Source organism: Melitaea cinxia, chromosome 10 (genome assembly GCF_905220565.1).
Source record: "Melitaea cinxia chromosome 10, ilMelCinx1.1, whole genome shotgun sequence".
In the NCBI taxonomy this organism is placed as follows: domain Eukaryota; kingdom Metazoa; phylum Arthropoda; class Insecta; order Lepidoptera; family Nymphalidae; genus Melitaea; species Melitaea cinxia.
This window is the reverse complement of record NC_059403.1, coordinates 1725227-1740116: the sequence shown is the minus strand read 5'-3', so window position 1 is coordinate 1740116 and position 14890 is coordinate 1725227. Positions and strand designations below refer to the sequence as shown.

Sequence of the window (14890 nt, the reverse complement as noted above, 5' to 3'; positions counted from 1 at the left end):
TTGTTTATTTGGATTATCTATGCTCTCAAATAATCTCAAAAAGTTTTTCGCTTTTATAAAAGTCTGCAATAGTTATCATAGATGAAATGTATAGAAGCAGCTGACACAAGTCACTACAATTTGAGTTTCTGATAAAGTTAGTATAACTTGGCCGTCTCTAAAGGAAAGCTCCTTCCATGACTTTGCTATCGGGTCTCTTATCATTGGTAAGATAAACGTAATAAATCGAATTGATTATGTAAATTGTGACCATTACACATAGATAAACATATAAAGTGTATTATACATATATTATTTAGAAACAGGTGTTATAATACGGATTAAAAGTTGAAATTCAAGAAATAGTAACATATTTGTGTAACTGTAATCAACACGTGGCTTATCCTCAAAATCGCTTAAATTACAAACCCTGTTGAGTTAATGCATAGTCTTTAAATTACCAAAATTATACGGATTCTCATTGGATACGGAACCCCTATAAAATAGCTTCGGTATGCTACCAGTAGCTTCCCGACGCAAGAATGTAATTCTTGATTAAATTACATTTTCTGATCTATAGAAGAAATTCTATGCACAAAGTAGTAATTTTTTTTTTATACTTCTACCCTTGTTTACAATACGTTTAGGACCTGTGTTGTGGTTGTGGATAACGCTATTTGACGGAATCCAACAGATAAACATTTTTGATGCTTTATTCTTTTTTATCATCGAATTCCGTAATATTTATGATTATATTTCGAATTGCAAATGTGAATCTAAAACATATAGTTTTTTATTAATAAAGGAAAATCAGGTCATAATGGTCTATTCTATCTCCCGCTGTCAAAGTCTACACCTTTCCTTTTCTCCTTGTCCTTTTAGTTAATTCAGACAGTATATTCTGAACTACGCATTATGTTTAGACATTTCGAAGTATAATATATTGATGTAATTATGAAATAACTGTTAACAATCGTGTGCTCTTCATGTCGTCACACATTTCTTCAGTGGAGATGTGCTTCATTGTTTTTCAAAGTTCCGTTGCATTGTTTGGGTTATTTCAGAGACGTTCAACTGTGTAATATACAGACGTTCATCACCTTTCACTATGCACTTGCATAAGGCTCGATACCATTTGTTCTTGGCCTCATTTTGGTATTGTGTGGGTACAAAATAATAATAGGTACTTTACTTACTCAAAAAAAAAATGTATATAATACTAGCTAACCCCGAACACGTTGTTTTGCCATATATGTTATTAACCCCCATTAATCCCCCTTATAACTTAGATGTATGAAAAATAGATGTTGGCCGATTCTCAGACCTGGCCTAAAATTTCATAAAAACCCGTCCAGCCGTTTCGGAGGAGTATTGTAACTAACATTTTTACACGAATACTTTTTATATATAAGATAAAAATATATTAACATCACAATCAAGAAACATTCAAAGCAAGTAGCTCTAAAATCGTTCAGCTTTTTTTTTTAACTTTAACTAATGGATTTCTTATGGTAATACGTCCATAAATTACAAATAACGCTTCCGAATTTAAAGAGTTGATGAATTGACATTTCTGACTTTCTAGAATTAGTTTGCTAAATATCACTGTTGATTCTATAATGGTCAGTCCAATAATATAAGAGTTGGCACATGGGTCGCCTGTGCAAATGTAAATATCACTAGGGCAAACGAAACGGTGTCCGAGACAAAAATATCTGTTATACCTTTAAAGAAATGATTATGTAACATTTCAATAAAATTATTGTATGACAACAAATTGCTTTATCATTATATTCATTAAAAGAGTATCTTCTATAATATAAAAATGAGTCGCTGAATGTGTTGCTAAGCGCAAAACTCGAGAACGGTTGGACCGATTTCGCTAATTCTTTTTTTTAAATATTCCTTGAAGTACGAGGATGGTTCTTACGGAGAGAAAAATTCTAAAAAAAAAAAAAAAAAATTAAAGAATCGACTGTTTGGCGATACGAAGTTCGCCGGGTCAGCTAGTTTATTATATAAGTAAGGTGATATTTCTTATCATACACCTCTCTTAACTTACGCGTAGGGTAAGTAATAGAGAAATTTTTATTTGTTCCATGAGAGTCGCACCAGCAGTATTTTTTCCTGCTGTTTCTTGCAGCAGTTTTTATACAGCTTTTAACTCTTGAATCTTTCGACAGTGTTTTTTGTGCATTTAAAATTTGTTTTGTGCATAAGGTCCGTGTTGGACCATTTCGTCGCAGGTAGAGATTCAACTATATACGCTTGTATTATATTTGTTAAGTTTTGAATTTTAAAACGTTGGAAAATCTTATGTATGTCAAGTCGATTGCTTTAAATTGAAGGTTTGTTTATTTCCTGTCTCACATATTAAAAACGTAATTTCCAAAAGTTCTACACTATTGATTATTTTGGTTATAAAAGGACCTCAGCGATTATGAATAGTTCTTTTAGGACATACGTTTTAGTAAATGTAAATTAATTTTAAAGTAAAAGTATTTTATGATTTGTTTCATATATTTTTCATTTTAATCACTTATATGTATGTAATCGTTTTTAATCTTAATCGCTTGTTGTGTACATTAAGTGCAGATAAAAACGAATTTTATATGTAATAATTGTACCTATATAAAAAGTACGAATACAGTATATTAGCCAAAGTCTAACATTTCTTAATATTCTCTCAGTATTTAGAGATTGAAAAGGCTTTAAAAAAACGTATTTCGAGTATTCTGGCTTCATCAGGCTAGTCGAACTTTAGAAGACCCTTATTCAATTATTAATAAAGGTCGGGCCGTGTTCCTTTTGTTGTCAGTTATTCCATTAAAATTGAATAGCTTGTTTATAAGTAATTAAATGTATAACGTAATCATCAATATTAATATTTAAAATTAATTCAGAAGGTTAATTTATTTTAACAGGATGAGGATCTTGTGAAATAACAAGCCTATTATATCAATGAAAACAAAACAGCAGAATATAATTAACGATTTTCATTTATATTAATAACAAACATTGAAAAATTAACGTTATTTCCAGGACGGTGCATTTGAAATATGCAAATCAGCATCCGTCTTTAGAATCGACCAACACAGGCTTTGTTTGTTCACATGAAAACGTAGCGTTACAGTTATTACAGGCAACTAATAAATACACGAGGGATGTCAAGCGATAGTAGGCCTTATTGTCCTTTCTTTAATGGTAATTTGTCTTGTATAAAAATGTACATGTTACGTTTTGATTCGTCACGGCTGTTTTGAAATTTGACCTACGGTAAATGTAAAAATGTAGTCTAAATTAAAACCGAAGTATTTTAGTTTTACCGCGTCGGTTATGATTGATATTTCACGTACGTTTGAAAAATATTATGTACTAGCTGAACCATGCGCGCGTTGCTACGCTTTTTTTTTTGGTTGTACCAACTCAGAAACCTTTGTGGGCTCATGCACAACACTGCTAAAGATCATGACATGATCAAATGCATAGTTTACGATTCTATAAAGGACATACGGACAAATATTCGTTTATATATATATATATATATATTAAAGTTTCCTATGTAAACGTATGGTGCGTACATTCCGCATTCAACGTTTAATTTGTTATTGAAATGAAGCATTGCATGATTATGGGTGAGTTTGATTAAAAAAAAAAGAACACAAGCTCTGTAGACTTTCATCGATTTTATGCAGACACAGCACAATCCCATGCGTATCCGGCTGCGAATCAGAACTAAACTTGGGGAAAGTGAATTAATAGGGGAAAGTATCGAAGGATTCGCGAACTCGTTCAGTTTAATCTTCGATATGCGACAAAAAAATTTCTATTTCGTTCGGTAAAACTATAAAAAGGACTACTTGATGACGTAACGGTACGGTGGCTTAAAAACTGACATATTGTATATTAGCTAAATTTTAGTAATATTTATTTAATTTATTATACGGGTAATAAGTATACTTCTTCAAATTAATTGAGGTGACTTTTTACCATAAAAAATGTACTTGATACTTTCAATCCAATTCATATGTGTAACATACGTACATTCTATGATTTCATTGCTGTAAAACATCGCCTTAATTAAATAACAACTTCAAATGCGTTTAACCCATAAACGGGCGGAACTCGATTCGACTCTTAGACGACGAAATTGCAAATATATCTTGCAGTTTGAATAACGTGATTGCCAATTGCACTATTGGTCTTGATATAGATTTATCATCCGATTCATTGAACCAGGATGGTTCGTACAAAGTGCCTTCGAAGGATCTCTTTGAGTGCTCTTAATATCCACTTCTAAATGAATGAATAAATAATAATTTTGTGTAACCTATTGAAAATAATATGTAACATTGGGTCTGTAAAAACAATTCGTACACGTTAAAGTGATTCTCAATAGACAATAACACTTGCCTATAATATTTTATTGATACTGTTTTATTATCTAAATCGTTATTGAATATTTAACTACGGGTGTATTTAAATTGATGAAAGTGTGACCACGAATTATCGTGACGTAATAATTTTCATGGATCATAATTGCGGATTTGACGCAGTGCAAATTACAACATTTGACTCAACGGAGCAATCTGAGTTTTATACTTTGTTACATGCGATGATTGTTGAAATTTTTTTATTCTGTTGTTATATAATATTTGATCAATCTGTTCTTAAAATTAGAAAATAATGTAAAAGAAAGAATGTAATTAATGAACTTTTATGTTATTGTACATTAAAATTCTTCACAGTGGCATAATAGGTACATAATTAGGGAATGCCAAGCTATTATCAGACATTAATTTGTACGAGACTAGGCCGCGTGCTTTTCTGGATTGCCGTAACACGCGGACAGTTCAAAACGACCTTCTATTTATAACGAGACTAATCCTAATCGCTTAACAGACAGACGTTTTTGTTATAATATATGTCATGTTTCTATGGAGCACGGTGCATGCATATAATGTATGCATATGTATAAAATAAATCAATATTTTGCTGGGTCACGTCATGACTTGAGAAGGACTTTACCCGTTTTTTTCACCTTTTTGTTTCAAATTTTCAAATACTTTTAATTCTTACGGAATGAAAAATAAAGAAAAAATGAGCTCAAAACAAGAGAATTTCAGAAAAATAAACGATTACGAACTCATGTGTTTTGTCCATAGTCACCACGCTGGGCAGGCGGGTTGGTGACCGCAGTTTCAAGTTGGTTACTAGTTAATTGATTAAGCAGCGAACTAATAGTAACGACAGTTGATTAATTCTGTCATAATTTAATTTAATTTAATTCACTCTTTGTTGTACACATAAAGAGAAGATTACAATTTATAAAACAATTCACAAAAAGAAATGTACAATAGGCGGTCTTATCGCTAAACAGCGATCTCTTCAAGACAAGCAACTTGGAGGAGATAATGTGAAAATAAGCGGAAAGGGTGTACAGAATTAAAATGAAACAAAATAGGAAGAAAACCAAATATACATACATACATGCATTATATATACATACACATATTATAACAATATTAACTATACAAAAATTACAGAACGTATTACATAATAAGATGTAAATACACTACGCATATTAATACATATAAACATACACACATATATATATATACATACATACATATTATATTTGTTTAACAAATCAATTATAAGAAAAAAAAATATGCTATAAATGTAATATTACACAAAGATTTACAGGCATTTGGTAATACCTTATGAAATCGATTTCATGTTGTATCATCTGTTTCTAAGGAGTTACACCCGATTCCGTCTCGAATGAAGAGAAATCTTCTATGCATTGAATACGTCTAGACGAGATAAAGCCTTCTGATTTAACGAATGTATTATCTGTAAATTAATCTCCGTGACGGTGTCGATGTTACGGGAAAGTACATTTGTATTCCAGATTTTTTATTTACATTACACAATTTTTTTAATTTAAATAGAATAAATGATAGATAAAAAAATAAAAAATTAAAATCAATTCGCTTTATATTAAACGCTCGAAACGAAAAGCCAATTTTTGTAATGAAAATGACAAGAAAATAATGTAATTACAATCAAACCGTTCGTTCCGATTTCAACTTTGGTGTGAATTTGAAAATATGGCATAATTTTAGGAATAATGAAGATACGCTTCGTATTGTTGCATGTTTACTTCAAATTATTTCTGTGTAAGTTTGTTTCAATATAATGATGGTTTAAAACAATCTCTTGTATCGGTGAAAGTTTTCATTATATAAAAAATGACATTTGTTATGTTTTCGAGAAAGCTTGTACTTGTAAGTAAATAAAACAAGGAAAAAAGCCCCAATTTGTAATGGTCATATTTTTATGACGCCTAATAAAATTGCATTCAATAAAAACTTAATTTTTTTTTGCTGTGAACGGATATAATTGCCATAATATAACACCATATCTTAAATAATTATCTAAATTGTTACTCCGGTTTAATCCGGTTTATTGTTACATGTGACTGGTAAAAATGGTAGATTAAAAAAGTAAAATTTAATATGTTCAATGCATTCGTCGCCCTCGTTACTAAATTGGCATAAATAATGTCTCGATATATTCCCATATCGAGTATTGAGATTTCTTAGCGACATTTCAAGTTCGTATATAAGAATTCATCTCGGCACCTGCTCTAAGCAAAAACTAGTCTAGACCGGGCATTACAACTGCAGTGCACCCATAGGCATCGGTACGACGATGTCAAATCATTATTACTACTGTCGTGTCGTCAACTTTATTGACGGAGCAGTGGATTTTATTGTGTAGCAGATTGTGCCTGTACTTTGTGCTCGCTCTTTTATACCTATCGCTGATAAAATTGAATTTCCGTTCTTTGTGTATTTGTTTTAATATTTTTCTGTATTTGTCAACTTTAGTTCTGCAATTTATTTTATGTACCTAACAAATTTAAACTCAAACATATGCTTTTAATACAGAAGTTATACATAGTATTCACATAACACGGAAATATAATATTGAATAATCGTTAAAAATTTCCGCCGTTTTATTTTATGTTTCTCTTGAACCGTTTTGGGTAAAAATCTTCCTCAGTAAAATCTCTTACTCGAACAAACGTAATCAAGATAGTTGAAATCTAAACACCTTTAGGTTCCACCTTCAGTACTAGAAAGTTAGACTTTCATTTAAAATATTTGCTGCCTAGGTTCAAACGTTCAACATACATGGACATCACTGAATATGTCTACATTTTTTTTTCTAAAGTATGTACTAGTCATTTAAATAGTAATTAATAGTGATTATTAAGCTAAATGCGGTTATACGTTGAAGTTACGCAATCTAGTAGCTTTGCATTTTTTTATCGTATTTGTTAGATAATTTTTTAACTAGGTTTTTATTAAAGCTTACCCTTCTAAAGAACGATCAGGAATTAAATTAGAAACGTTAATGTTTTCGTCATCATAACATCGTCTAGACAAGGAAGGCTGGTATCGTGTCCCGTGGGGGATGGGTTGCCGACCGCAAATTATGTTAGCAAATCGCTAGACCGTAGCGGACAAAGCATTGTATACGAAGTACGAACTCTCTGTTTGCAGTATTAGCAATTATCACGTGTTTAATATCAGTTTTAACGTGCCTCTATTAATATGTTTAATGCGACAGTAATGTCCTTTATAGTTATTATGTTCGTTGCCGTTGTGGTCAGTAAAATCAAATTGCGCGTGATTTACTGTTCGTCAACAATATCGCATATTTACTTGCGTTCTACTTTCAAATGTGTTTTGAGACCGATGCATGTAATTGTCTTCAATTTGTGTGATTGATTTTCATTTCCCGGTCGAATGCATTGTTACCTACTTATAGGTATTTACTTATCATTGAAAGATAAAAATATGATTATTTATATACAGTAAATGCTTTGTTATTGTATATCTAAATTAACTTGACTTTCTAACGTTATAATTAAAATAAACTTTGTATTCGATAACAATTAAAAAAAAAAAATAGGTCCGTCGATGAAAATTTTAATACGAAACTTTCGTGAAGTTTTAAAGTCACGTTAATACATAACTATGTGTAAATACACACACCTACTTACAAACACACACCTAGCTAATAAAAATAGAAGAGCTATCACGCCAAAAGTACGTAAAGTGTATTTACGCATATTTAAGATAATTTAAATAAATATCTATGTTGCGTTCTGAAAAACAAAAATGTTTTGCGTTACAATATTACTTTAACTTTGCATGAAAAAGTTAAAAAGAAAAATAATGCATACGTCGCGGTATTCATCGCTCAACTTAAGTGCACTAGTCTGATGCCGACGTCATGCACAAATCCAGTCTCTAAAATAAATTAAACTAAAGTTAAAAGTAAGCTAAGTGTTACGAAGTTTTCGAAAAAGACGCCGAGTTACGGATGAGTAAAACTGCGGATCTTTAAATTTTAAAACTTGCGGCCTGTCCATTATCCTCTTTTCGTAGTAAATGGAAAAAAATGCTTTGTTCCCTCGTAGATACTATGTTGGAACAGGGTTGCCTAGGCGTAATTTTAAAGAATGAATTGTTCGCTGGACGTTTTGCCCCAGCGATGTTCGCCATTATTTGAATGTTACTTTTGTTGTAGCGATAGATAATGTAGATATTCTTTTGTAAATTGTGATGGATGATTTTCGGTGAAAAAATTGTTTGACTCGTCACTATTTGCATAAGGAACTTATTTTTATCATTAACTTTTTTACAAATATTTTAAATTACTTCTTTCACTATTTATTTATTCCGTTAAAATATTTAAGTAAAGTAATCTTTGTGTTCTTGTATTTTGTTGCTTAATAAAACAATAATTTGTTCTTGGTATTTATATCGTCTGACGCCTTATTATAAATATTTTGAAAATAAAACAGAAGGACTAAATATAAGAAATAACAGTCACAAAGGCTTGCGATAAACAAAGATTTTTTTTTCATTAAAAATACATTGTAGTCTACTTATAATGGGCATGTACGGACATTTCGCCACGAAGCATTATTTACTTGTATGAAACAGAAACACAAGTCCGCAATAACACGCTGATGTTTCAATTGACGCGATATTATCACCGGTCGTTATACAACTCAAACGCCTAATTTAATTTTGCTCAATCATATTAAAAATTGCAAAGCATGCTGTAATCTTAAATAAGCGTGTTAATGTTTTAATTTTTCAGACACGACTTATCAATTATGTTTTCATTTTAATTTTCGTGTTAACCTAGATATAGAGTAATTATTTAGGTTAAAATAATGTATGACACAAAATGTCTTTGATATTAAATAACTTCATTGGTATCAAACTTTCCTTAAATATAATAATAAAAGAAGTTAAAAGAAATAGTAAAAAAAATGTAAATATAAAAATATAGAATAGACCATCAATCGACATTAAAAAGATATACGACGACATGATAATTAATTAAGAACTTTTTAGCACCTTTCAACTTTTATCCCTTTCTGTTCTATTCCTTTATCAATTCTTTTATAGAACATCAACTTGTAAATATACGATAAAAATTGAATTTAATGAGGTAACAGAATTTTAGGAAACACGATGATAATACAATTTATAATTTTAATTTAAACTTAACATAATATGAAACTAAATATGAAAAAGTACAAAACACTAATAACTTTCGGTTAATTTCTATTCCCGCATCAGCCTGTAATATCTTAATCCACCACGCTGCTCCTCTCCGGCTTTGAGGATTAATTCTAAGAATTTCTATTACATCATATTAATGTTTAATATTGTTTTGTACAAATAATTAAAGTTATTTCCGTACATAGTTTCGATCCTAAAATGTTTTAAAAGCAATTATTAAGTTGACACGACAACATTCCCAGTTAATTTGCGGTTTGTCATATCGCTGCGGTGTGAGTCAGTGGGAGTCAGAGAAATGCGTCATAAATTGATATGACGTTTGAGTATTGAAAAGCTTGGCGTACCGTGATATTATAGAGATAGAGAGAGCTTTAAACCGAGTCGGTTAAATACTATCAAAACGCTTGACTGGTAATCGATCCGAGGCTTTATTGTATAAGTTTTATCTTCCCTTCAAGTTTGGTTGTTATATGAAGTAGATACTTATTTACATAAAACTCTCAGCTGTAGCCTTTTAGGTCGTTTTTTTTTAATCAAAAATTATTTGCTTTTTCTAAGATCTAAGTGTCACAATCGGTATGGTATAATATTGTTTACTGAAAATTATTATTGTAAAATCGTGACTGAATGCAATTACAGTTTATTTTGAAAACCATAATAATTAAATAAACCGTGGCTTACGTGTTCTTTTTTATTTGATACACGTAAACTAAAGTAAAATATTCTTTTTTAGTAATTTTGATGCTAAACTGTAAAGTACGAAAACGTAATGGTGCGTGACAGCTAATGTGTTTGCCGAGTCTGATAATGTGACCTTGTTAATTATTCCTTGAATATGTGACACGTTTGTCGGTACACCTCATGTAGTTCTAAATACATAATTCAATGAGAAATTAAAAATTTAGTAATTTTCTTTTAGTGAACGTTTCTTTTCTTTATTTCCAGCAACTCAAAGATGAGCTCGGTGAAGTGGTGGCCGAGCTGGAGGCCCTCGACGGCCAAGAGGAGTGCAAGCAGAATAGTAAAGCCAAACAGATGAGCATAGGTAGAAAGAAATTTAATATGGACCCCAAAAAAGGTGAGGAACTGTTATTATTTACGTAACGTAACGTGTATAGAATTTATAATTTTAACGTGTATCAGAAATAAATGTGATTCTGTAGTTTTTTAACCGACTTCAAAAAAGGAGGAGGTTACTCAATTCGACCGTATATATTTTGTTATTTTTTTATGTATGTTCGGCGATAACTTCGTCGTTCGTGAACCGATTTTGATAATTCTTGTTTCGTTGGAAAGAAGATATCCCTAGTTTGGTACCATGATAAGGAAACCAGGATCTCATGATGGGATCCCAGACAAATCGAGGGAATCTCTCGAAAATCCGCATAACTTTTTACTGGGTGTACCGATTTTGATGATTTTTAATTTAATCGAAAGCCGATGTTTATTATGTGGTCACATTTAAATCGAGATCTGATTACAACTTTTGGAGTAATCTTTGATATTGCGTATTTACTTGACTATTTTGTCGTCTACCTATGTTGTATTGCTTTTTTACTTTCGATATAATTGAAGTCGGTTTTTCTTCGTTTGCGGCTTGTCTCGGGATCAGGGACTTCACTTTCATTTATTTTAAGCGCCTATTTTTCAAAAAAAAGGTTACTTTCTTTTGCTAATAAACGTAAACAGATATGAAGATGACGAATACAATGAATATAACGTCATTCGAAAATACATAGATTTAACAAGTTACATTTCGTAAGAATGGATTACGTATAATAACGATGACATTATTTCTCAGTTATTCTTAACGAAGGCTGTTCTAACGTTCTCGTTCAGCAGGTGCACCGTTCCCACGGACGGACGGATGGTCTGCATTGTTGACATACACGATAAATCTACCGTGTAACCATTTTTACACCTGTCATGTGAACCAGTAATCGCGATGTGAATTGGTTGAAGCTGGTTTTTTTATGTATAATTGGTTTTTAAAGTTAAAATTGTGTGGGTACTGGGTTAAGTATTATCCGTGTCTACTTTTTAATATTCTGGAGATGCTTTTTATGTTTTTTTTTAATTCTAGGAATTTTTTATTATGAAATTAAAAAAAAAGTTACCAAAAAGTAAACCAAAACCCAGTTTGCTTAAAATACATGTTTTTAATTGTTATCTGTAGACTTTTAAAACTAATATTGTACACATACTTTTTGTAATAATATTTTCAATTATCTTTGAAAATATTCTTGCTGATTTATCGTAGGAATCAAGCACTCTGACACTATTAGCTCCTCTTTGATCTTATTCCCCTTGACATAATCGAACCCTTCCGTCGCTAAGTACCTCTTCAGCGACAACGAGCGTCGAACGTCGTTGAAGTACAGCGAGCGGACAAAGGCGGTTTTACTACAAAATGTTGTTAACATTGCAAAAAAGAAAAAAAAACAAGAATTTACATTATTTCCATGATGGTGAAACTATGTAATGGCTGTCGACACTGTTAATTAATTATACTAATACATTACTAGTACTTGAATTCCTTAATCGTTGCCGATATTAACTTATAATAATAATTTCTCTTTGCAGTTCAGAACAAAACTTCCGAAATTATTATATTAAAATTCATTAAAAAATTAAAGCCCAACATCTTGCTATATAAAAGCTTACATTAACTGTTCGAAGTCAAACCTTTGCTTTACAATTTGAAAGATAAAAAACGGGATGTTCGTAGTATGTATATAAGTTAATTCTTAAATTGTTTTTAAAATGTTAAAATGTTTTCATTTTAATTATTGTGTAACTGTTGAATGTTTAGCAATCTATTGTCCAGCTTTGTAATTATAGCTTTCATTGTTAGAGGCGAGAGTAGGTAATCATTGAAATGACGCAGAATATAAAGTTCTCTGAGGACTTCGTTCTAAGTTCTCTTTTTACCGAGGTTTAGTTTAAAAGGTTGTACTTCATACCATAAAATTGAGGCCAGATGTATGTCTCATTGATATTCTTTACAGTGCTCTCTCACGGGCGGAAAATTTTACGGTTTTTAGCGCAATCTAATAAAAATCTGAGATTTTTCCTACAAGCTGTGAATTTTAAATCTGAAGCAGGGAGGGTATTTTTATAAATGGACATAATTAATGACATCTTGAAATATAATCGCGATGAAATTTTTCATCGTGAATTCAGCGGCCTATTTATTTATTTATTTATTAATACATTATTGCACAATACATTAAAGAATTGTACAAAAGGCGGGCTTAATACTAAAAGCATTCTCTACCAGCCAACCTTAGGACGTACAAGAGCAGACGTTTGTAGCGGTTATATATATATAAAGTGTGAATTTGTTGCCTAGATACGAAAACTACACAGACATACAGATATTAGCTTACCCCGCAAACGTTGTTTTACCATATATGTTATTAATCCCCTTAATCCCCCCACCCCTTATAACTTAGGAGTTTGAAAAATAGATGTTGGCTGATTCTCAGACCTACCCGATATGCACACAAAATTTTATAAAAATCGGTCCAGCCGTTTCGGAGGGGTATGATAACTAACATTGTGCCATGAGAATTTTATATATAAGATAACAAAGGGCAAATTAATGCATACTGCGCTGTTATCTTTTTTTTTACTGTAAATATTGTGGAAAGTAATTAATATTATTGTAGTTAGTAATTTGTAGTTGATGATTAATTTGAATAATAATACTGAAATGAGTTACGGCGCTTACCAGTAACCTTTTAATTACCCTTTAAAAGTATCGCGTGCATTACATACTATATAATATACTAGCTGACCTGGCGAACTTTGTACCGCCTTCTTTATTTTTTTCTTAAATATAATAATTAATATATGAAAATAAAATATAGCCTATCTTTCAAGTTGGATCGAACTGCACATGGTGTGCGAATTTTATTATAATCGGTTAAGTGGTTTAGGAGTCCATTGAGGACAAACATTGTGACACGAGATTTATATATATATATATGTAAAAAAAACTTTGTTGTAACCTTTGTACGTGATTTTTATTTTAATTTGTTGTTAATGAAATTTAATTCGTGATAAATATATAGATTAAATATTGCTTCTGTGACTATGGTGTAACTCAACTTGATATATTGTATGGGAGGGTGTAATGCATAATTCAAGTACGTTATTACGAGAACTTTTTCCTTAGGGAAATACTGATAGTGGTGTGGCATTCTGTGTTAATAAATGAAGGGGTCAGGGGAAAAACAACTTTTGTCACATTTTTTATTTTTTTCAACTGGTAATGCAATCTGAATGGTTATATCTGTCGCTATGTTCTGTCAAAACAAACAGGGCAATAACATTCATAGTCACTGCGATTTCAAGCTTTTAAAATATCGGTACAGGGAAAAAACATCCGATGTCAGAACCGTTCAGGAAAAAAACAACCGTTGTCCATGGTCGACGTCGACTATGACAGTGACATAAGACTTTAAGGTTATAATTTTTGATATTTTCTTTCGATTCCAAGAGCGCTCCAAATTACAGGAATTGTGAGTTTTTTTACGCAAAATGTCTGACGATGAGTGTAATGTTTTGAGGTGTGAAAAGTCTAGTAAAAAGAGAAAAACTTTCGGTCGAATATCAGAAGTTAACAAGAAGATAAAAGTACAAAGTCATGAGATGGGAGAAAATTGTTATTGTAAGCGGTACAAGTGTTTTGATGTGGTAAATCTAGATCAAAGAAACAAAATTCTAAGAGATTTTAATCTCATGAAGACCCGTGATGACCAAAATTTATATTTGTGTGGTCTCATCACAGTTTATGAGGTACAACGAAGGCGTCCAAGAAAAGCCGAAGACGATGCAAATTTACATTCAGCAACCTATGTATACCGGGTTAGAATCACAGACAACACTCAAACGAAAGATGTTCCAGTTTGCTTTAAAGCATTCATGGCTATGCATGGCATTTCTCAACAAAGGTTAAAAACTCTGAAGAAGTCTTTGCAAGAGACTGGAAACGCGCCATTAGATATGCGAGGCAAGCACAACAACAGGCCAAGGAAGCTCACAGAAGATGTGAAAAATAAAGTAATGGAGCACATTAGGTCCTTTCGTGGCCGTAAAAGCCATTACAGCCTACACGAATCCTCAAAAATATATCTTCCTGAAGAATTAAATGTAAAAAAAATGTACGATTTGTTTCAATACAAAGATTTATTGTCCTATGAGTCATACAGATCTATTTTTGTTAATAATTTCAATATTGGTTTCGGATATCCGAGGTCAGATACATGCGGAAAATGTGATGAATTTAA

General features: G+C 31.4%; 1 protein-coding gene across 1 annotated transcript in view; it reads left to right on the top strand.

The window, feature by feature from the left end:
* Positions 1-14890, top strand: part of LOC123656993 (cytohesin-1) — a 45425-nt gene that overhangs the window by 17111 nt on the left and 13424 nt on the right. Inside the window, exon 2 of the mRNA XM_045592599.1 lies at positions 10542-10674. Coding sequence (XP_045448555.1) covers positions 10542-10674 — 133 coding nt within the window. The remainder of the gene's footprint in view (positions 1-10541; positions 10675-14890) is intronic.